The 8,275-nt window shown below is 36.9% G+C and overlaps 1 protein-coding gene across 3 annotated transcripts in view; it reads left to right on the forward strand.

Moving 5' to 3' along the window:
* Nucleotides 1-7,871, forward strand: part of LOC121970005 (uncharacterized protein At2g37660, chloroplastic-like) — a 50,124-nt gene extending 42,253 nt beyond the window's left edge. The window contains exons 8-10 of one of the 3 annotated variants that reach the window (XM_042520389.1): nt 6,053-6,162; nt 6,580-6,682; nt 7,780-7,871. In XM_042520389.1, coding sequence (XP_042376323.1) covers nt 6,053-6,162; nt 6,580-6,645 — 176 coding nt within the window. In that variant the 3' untranslated portion in view covers nt 6,646-6,682; nt 7,780-7,871. Of the gene's footprint in view, nt 1-6,052; nt 6,163-6,528; nt 6,683-6,801; nt 7,292-7,779 lie in introns of those variants that run through there. The other 2 variants (XM_042520388.1, XM_042520390.1) reach the window with 2 other exon arrangements.
* The last annotated feature ends 404 nt before the right edge of the window (nt 7,872-8,275 follow it).

Raw genomic sequence — 8,275 nt, forward strand, 5'->3', positions numbered from 1 at the left:
TTTTCCTTTTTTGAAAGTCTTTCTAATATCTTCCTTGACTTATTTAAGTGCACCCAATAAAAAGGCCATTGAGGGCTTTTTGTCACCATCAACAAGGTGTAAAACTTTCACTGAAGGGGTGAAAACATTTAATACTAAAGAAACACCATTCCAGAAAAAGATATGTCACCTCCGCCGTTTTCCCCTTTACACCACTCCATAATTTTGTGTTGCTCCACTTCTCGGATGTAAACATAAGTCTCAATTAATCTTTCTTGCTTTTGAGACTTTCCAAAGTCAAAAATGAAATAGCAAATCTAGTCACCCCGGGCCTTTCAATATCCCTCTTCTTAGTATATATTTCCTCATAATAGCTAAAATTCTATAATGCGTATAGATGAATATTGTTAGGGTCTTTGCTTTCTCAAGCATTCCGCTAAACTTGGATTTTTTTTCCAATTACTTCAAGCATGAGGTTGATTGTTTGAGTCACATAAGAGGTCTAAAAAAATTTGAGGTTGTGTAACCTTCAACAACTCCGCTGCTGCCATATTGTTTGTCGTATTATTCGTCACTACTTGAACAACATATTAAGGGCCAATCGCCTCTACAAATTGTCTAGGGCTTGTATTGTCAATTGCATGAATAAGAATCCCGCCTCATAAATCCATCGTGCAAGGTACTCATGAACATCATTTGTAAACATTAATTTCAATGCGTCATTTATGTTTTGTTGTCTTACCTTTGTTGGATTTATTGCGGATGCCCATTTATCAATAGGCCCAAGATGCTTTGACTTCTTTTTAGAAGAATCTTTCTCCACTTGACAATCTTCATCCTCTATATAAATGCCTATATTTACTTCTGTCCTCTCTTCTTTTAGTTCTTTCACACTTTCTCGTTTCTTATTCTTGTTATTTTCAAGATAAGCTCTTATTCTTTTTTTGTATATAGGACATACTTCTACTTATCCTACAATAGTGCAATATGAAGCTTTATCTGTTAAATTCCTCCCTATTAAGCCTCTTACATAATTTACATGTGATGCAATCTATTTTTTCTTTGTAATACAACACCCCATAATCCCAAACAATATTCGCTTCAACTCCAACTCTGATTGTTTCTCATTTTCTACCATTAATTTTTAATAATTAAATAAAAAATAAAAAATAAAAATTTAGAACACAAATTTACTATAGAATATATTAACTAAAAATAAAATGTTAATCTAAATATTTAAAAAATAATAATTATATATATATATATATATATATATATATATATATATAAAATTAATAGGAGTATATTAAAATTATCCCAATCATAGCGAGAAGTATATTAAAATTATTAATAAAGTTATTCGATTAAATCCTACATGAAGTTAAAAAAAATCGAAAAACTTCTTTGTTTACTCAACGTCTTCGCTTCAGACGTAGGATGCATCGCAGGACCGCAACGGGCTCAAAAGCATAGCCTGAGCCTGGTGATGGGTCCGAACGTCTCACCCCGGTCCAATGATGTGTTTGAAGCGGTGAAGATGAAACACCTAAACTGAGAAGTTAGGTTTTTCGTTTGTTCTGTGCCGGAATCGAAATATGTAACAGCCTAACCTCAGCAGCGATGGCTGTGTTAGCGGCGATGATAGCAGCGATGGGGCAGCAACTACGGTGGTTCGAGGCGGAAGGAGGCATGAGTTGTTTTGAAATTACCTAAGGTATCAGGATTTTTTAACCTAATTTGAACCACCTAAAACATCGCCTTCCAAAAAGCTGTGTGGTTGATGTTGGGAATGCAATCAAAGTCTCACAATACATGGAAACGATCATAGGTTTAAAAGATAAAGATATCTCTATTGGTATGAGGCATTTTAGGTAGAGTCCAAAAATAAAACCATGAGGGCTTAGGCCCAAAGTGGATAATATTATACCATTGTGGAGATATGTGAATTTTTTTTGGACATAACAATTGATATTAGAGTATGGTCGTTCTTCACTGGAATAATCGTCAGAAGAAGCACGAGCCAGAGCCATGGTTCAAATCGAGCCATGTGGGGGTTGCCTTGAACGAAGGATGAGGGGAGACCCTGAGCAGGTCAAGAGTGATAAGATGCTTGAGGGGAGACTTGAGCAGGTTAAGAGTGACTGGATACTTAAGGGGAGGCCTTAAATAGGTCAAAAGTAACCCGATGCTTGATGGGAGACCTGACTATGAGAATAATGATGGTCCTTTGTTTGAGGGAGGATTGTTATAAATACAAGCAAACTTTCACATTGGAAATACATGGAAAAGATCATGAGTTTTAAAGATAAAGATATTTCCATTGGTATAAGATCTTTTGGGTAGAGCCTAAAAATAAATCCATGAAGGTTTAGGCTCAAAGTGGACAATATCAAGGGAAATTATATGGAGAATTCTAAAAAATAGAGGTGTTAGCATAACATATATACATAAAGCTGAGTAGACGCCTAAAGACCTATATACATAAAGCTTCACGCTCCTATTTATCCTTTTTACATCTAACCGTCCCTCACCTAAAAAATTACAATTTCGTGCCTTCCATCCATAGTGTACCACTTATGATAAGCCCTACCCCGGTAGTGTGGCTAAAAACTCTTAAGTGTCTAGTGATATGTGGACATCTCCCGACACGTGGAGCCAACCTCAAATCTTCCGCTATAGCTATGTAATAAGGTGCATTAGAAGAATAGATGCTTTGGTGTCTCAAGCTCCTGCCTACAAAAAGTGCATTGTCGGTCCTCCTGATGATGCTGTCTATCTATCTCTAGTGGGAAGCCTTACTAGAGAAGCCTTCGCAATGCCAACATCCAAAAAGTGATTTCATGACTCGGTTGTAGATAAGTCTTCCACACCATCTGGACCCACATCCTGGGACTAGGTTGTCTGAAGAAGTCACTCGTTCGGGCTACCCCTTCATCCTATGCAAACTAATCTTTCGGTCTTTGCTTAGCCGTCTCAGGTGGCCCCGCAGTCTCTAGAATGAGATCTTATAACTACAACAAATGCTTGATCAGAAGGGAATCTTAATGGGTTGCTTGCTAGATCCAAATAGCACTGCGACTCAAGTAGGTGTGATGAACCCACTAGTCCAGAGTGCATTTTCCTTCTCTTAAATTCGCTATAGAACCTTAGCCAGGAGAGCGCCTGCAAGTCTCTGAATCCCAAGCCTCCCTCATCCTTAGGCTGCCACATATCTGCTCAAGACACTGGAGGTGCTTGAACGTTCACATGAAGGATCGACAAATACTATAGATACAATCAATGATGCCCTGCGGTATCTGAAGGATGGACATTCAGAAGCACTTGATCCCCTGAAGCACTGAAGGGATGAACTGTGCCTTATCGACATAAGACAGAGTCTTCTTCAGCTAATTGATTCGACGAATCAATGAGTTAGTTAGAAGGCTATAGTTAGATAGTCAAAGATGCGTTGCAGCTAATGGAATCCCGAGGTATCTAAAAGACATGACACCTTCCTGAAAACCTATACCATTCTCGCTAGAAAAATGCTCGACTTCAGTCTATTAACCTGGAAGTCCTATTGCCTCCCTGAAAGTCCGTAGACAAGTGGTCAGTGTGCCAACTAATGCTGTATTACCATGACAGAAGAGGTGAAGGCCGTTAGCATAGGCCATGTGAGCTAATCTAGGTGGGCACATTGCGGGTGGAAGTTGAAACCTGCATTGGTGGTGCATTGTTGCAGCTACCTCCCAAAGACCTCTATGTAGATACCAAATAGGTAGGGAGACAATGGGTCCTCTTGCCTGAGACCCTGACTCCCCTAAAATTCCCCTAAAATGCCCAAACATCCCGTCATTGATGGCTGCTGAGGAGGTAGTGGTCACACACTCCATGATCTAGGACACCAATAGTGGAGGAAAGTTGAGTCCCTCAAGAACTTCATGTAGAAAATCCCAATGCCTTTTGGAGGTCATTCTTCATAATACATTGGGGAGAGATGCGCTTGCGGTTGTATTTCGCTCCCGAGCTAAATGGATGTTATCGGTAATGAGTCGACCTTGCACAAAAGATGCTGGGGACTGATGAAGAATGTGACCCAAGACCTCAGATAATCTAGTCGCTAACAGTTTGGAGATGACTTTGTAGAAAATCTTATAACAAGAGATACGCCAATAATCGGTAACTTTGTTAGCATGAGCAGACTTTGGGACAAGTCCAATCAACGTATGATTCCATCTTCTCAAGAGAACATGATCATAGCATGGGATGATTCCACATCTGGGATCAAGAGAGGAAGCTGCATTGCTAAATTTGCCCGAGAAAGAAGTCAACCTCTACTCTTTTAAAAGCTGTAAGTTTACAACTCGTGCAATATGAAGATAATAGGCCCACTAGAAGTCTACAAGATGAAAGGTGACTTTCTTGTATGTATATTGCCTCGCATTGGCAAAGAAACCGAAAATAGATTGGGCAACTAAAGAAAACACCTAGTCTAAAGACAAAGCTTTAAAAAGAATATTAGGTTATATTCTTATTAATGTAAGTCAAGTGTAACCCATTACATGGTATATTTAAGACTCTTGATAAAACCTTAAACCTAGGCCACCAATGTGGTACAAATCCATCACATACCTTAATAAAACAAATAAATTCTAACTTCTGTAACAATAGATAATCCTAAAACAAATAATCAGAAAATATCTAGATGGAGATTATTCTTGTTCCCTCTGGCAATAAAGACAAGTGACAAGTGAATGATGGGTAGAAATTAATTTGTGATTACATGTTATATAACGGCGCACCTTAATTAATTAATCCCTAAGTGGTAATTTTACACAATCAGTACTACAAGAAGTTGTAGGAAATGTGGATTAAATAAAGGGAATGCTTGAGATTATTTCATATGCACATATTCAGAACTTATAGTCTAGTTACTGTTGTGGATGCTGGTGGAGTCAAAAGATAGGTTGTGTTAGTTTGTGCAGTAGGTGGAATAAAAAAATAAGGTTGTGTTTGTTTGTGCAGTAATCTATGCAGTAGGTGGTGGTTCAAGCTTATCCCCACAACAATATCTGATTGATGGTTGGTGAACCACTGTGAACACATGGTCGGTATAAAGTATGTCTGGGTCCACAACCTCGTCCTCCATCTCCAAAACCTCATCTAATAACATCAGCCACTACATCGAATAGAGATAATTATGCAGCATATACAAGGATAATATTAGGTACTTGAGCTAAGACATTGACAAAGAGGATTCTGTAGCATCTACAAATTGTTATGAAGGAATGACATTGAAATATCTAGATGAACAGGAAGTTGGCCTCTTGAAATTCTACATTTTTGCACTTAGAAAGTTTAAGATGTGTGGAGATAGGATGATGTATCACTAGGTCATTCCACTTGCCTAGAGCAATGAAATTCTCTGTGCTGAACAACAATCTTGTTTTATGTTACAAATATCCTAACCTGACATATGCAAGAGATTTTCTAATTAAAGCATATATGATGCATAACTCACACAATTCTTTACAAATAGAGGAACAAGATTGACAATGAAATTGTTGATTTCATACTGTTGAGAAGGGAGCAAAACCTGATCTTTGCCATGCTAATTAGTTCTCCAGAGTCTACCTTTAGTAAAGAAAGTAAAGCCTACCTATAGTATCCCGTTAGCACAATTTCCAGATCTTCAAGTCATCAACTAATAACATCCTTCTTCTAGTGAGACCAAAACATGAGAGAAGGTGAGCACAAGTAATCTTATCTAGACGACAGGCAGTCTCTACTGATCTGCAGTCTATTTGGAGGATCTGCAAAGCTTTTCCAGCTTCAATGATCATGAATTCATCCAAACATGCTTGACAGGAAGTTATCCGAGTCGGCAACTCATCAATGAAGCTAGGTCTCAGCTTGATTTCTTCTCTTCTAATATACAGCAGTTTGCATTCTTAAATTTTACTTGAAGGCCCCAACACATCCAAATGTTTGAACAACACCTTTAAATTTCTAATTACTTGTACGCATATTTAAGTGTTCATAAAACTTATTTTACAACATCTGAATCTGCATGATAAAATTTCATGTTCTACAGGAGATAAGCTTGTTGGGGAGGTTAGCAGACTTGTAGTTGCTGAAGCATGTATACAAGCACTTGACCTAGAGTGTACTAAAAGAAAGATCTACGAGATCAACTCAGTTGAGGTAGCTATTCCTTGGATGCTAAATTTCTTCACCCTCCTTCTAGAGACCTTCAATCCTTTATACCTTGGAATCAAATGAATAAACATATTCATATAAATAATAGGAAATGTATCATGTTTTTCCTTTTAGGTTTGCAAATTTCTACTTGGGATTGTTTGTGTCAACAGCTTTGATGAAATGACAAAGAAAAGAATATGTTTTGTTTAATCTGCAATATGGACTTCAAGTATTTATTTATTTTTTTTTAAAAAATTACTTTTTGGAGAACAAGGTGCAAAACCTTTATATTTCTTTCTTTTTCAGGAGCTCCGGAAGAATTTCATAAAATAATGAAAATAATCTTTTTTTGCTGTCTTATTTTCTCAGATTTGATACTGGAATAGAATATGAGAAAAGGAAGTTATGTATGTTTTACAGGGAGACGGCCCTGGGAGTGTTCCAGAGAAATGGAGGGAGCTCTTTGAATCTGCCGAAACTAATTAGTCTGAATCATAATTTCTCTCCTCGTAACTTGTTAAAGGTACTCAGGATCTGCTCATCCTTCAGACGCTGTAATATATTTGTGGATATATATTAATTGTTAACTTGCCTTCCTATGGTGACTGTTTTATTTACTTTTTTCCATTACTGATTTACTAGTGGCTTCATGTATAAGCAAACGAAGCATCTCAAGGTACATAAACAAGCTAAGGTACATGTAGATTTGATGAGAGCTATGTGAGTGCAACGGAAGAATTCAACGAGTAATGAGAGGCAATCACCATTCTGCATTATGTAGTTCTGCATGATATAGCAATCCCCTCCTTGGCACTCATCTAAGGAAAAGAAAGCCATACACAGAATCAGTTTGCGTGAATGAGAACAATCCAACTAATGTCATGGATATAATTGTTATTTTTCCAGTCATGATGTTCATGAGAATCTGCTTAGTGCTATTGTACAGGTGAGGCCAGTAGCCTTGGCCCGATTTCCAGCTCATGTCATGGTGTTTATTGTTTTTATTTCATCGACGTGCTATTTTGTTTTGTTTAATTATGAATGTATCCAAACTTAGCTGGCATGTGAGGGAATGGGAATTGGCAAACAACAATATAGTATTATTATTGATTGCATGCGATTACAAATGCTACATTACTTGGTTTGGCTAAAAAAACATTTCATGAACTACCTTAAATTGGTTTAGACTTTTGTCGTTAATGGTTGCGACTAAAATCCTATATACTTTGAAAATTTCTTTCTTTTTTTTTTTTCAAAAGATACACTCAAAACTAGAAAGTTTTCAATCGACATTTCAAGTTTCCATTTTATTTGCAAGGTATGCACTTCCTTTCATCTCTCTTTTGTTGGATATCCAAAGCAGCCTTACTATTATCAATGATAAGTTTTTGTTTCTAAATATTTCAGTGTCACAATGTTAGCATTTTAGACAAACAAACAAAATACCATTAGATTTATGATAATGAGATCTATTTGATATTGTAATTGCAATGGATTATTTTAGGTTGACAGAATAATTTAGCCAAATTACTTTAATAACATTCCATTCATAGGAAAGAAATTTAAGAAAGTGCTCTTAGAAACATATTGGATATAATTATTATCTTACATTATTTACAGGGGCTGTGACTTGACTGCGTGCAAACAACTACTGATTTTGTTATTACAGCTCATGCTCAAGCTGTTGCCTTGCACGCCTACTACATGCCTAAGAAAACTTGATTAGGTGGTATTGAAGAAAATTTAATTTGCATCTCCCACTTCTCAAGTTTATTAATGGGGTTTGATCCCTTCTTCCCAAGTGTAAAACTTGGACATGGTTAATTTGGTAGGTACTAGTTAAAATTGTATCCAATGCAACTTCTAAACTCGTTCGGTTTACTAACTTTGCTAAACACATTTAATGTGAATCCCAAGCTTTACCTTTAACATACGTATACAAGTTCATGAATCAACTCAAGTAAAACTCATCATTCAATTATCATTGCCTAAGTTTGACTCAGGCATGCCTAAGAAGTGTGGCCTTAATTGAGGCCAACAAATGGCGTAACCAAATATATACCTATTCAAATTCACAACTATAGAAGGTGAGTCATTTTGATATCTACACGAGGAA

Source organism: Zingiber officinale, chromosome 4A, assembly GCF_018446385.1.
Source record: "Zingiber officinale cultivar Zhangliang chromosome 4A, Zo_v1.1, whole genome shotgun sequence".
NCBI classification, from domain to species: Eukaryota; Viridiplantae; Streptophyta; class Magnoliopsida; order Zingiberales; family Zingiberaceae; genus Zingiber; species Zingiber officinale.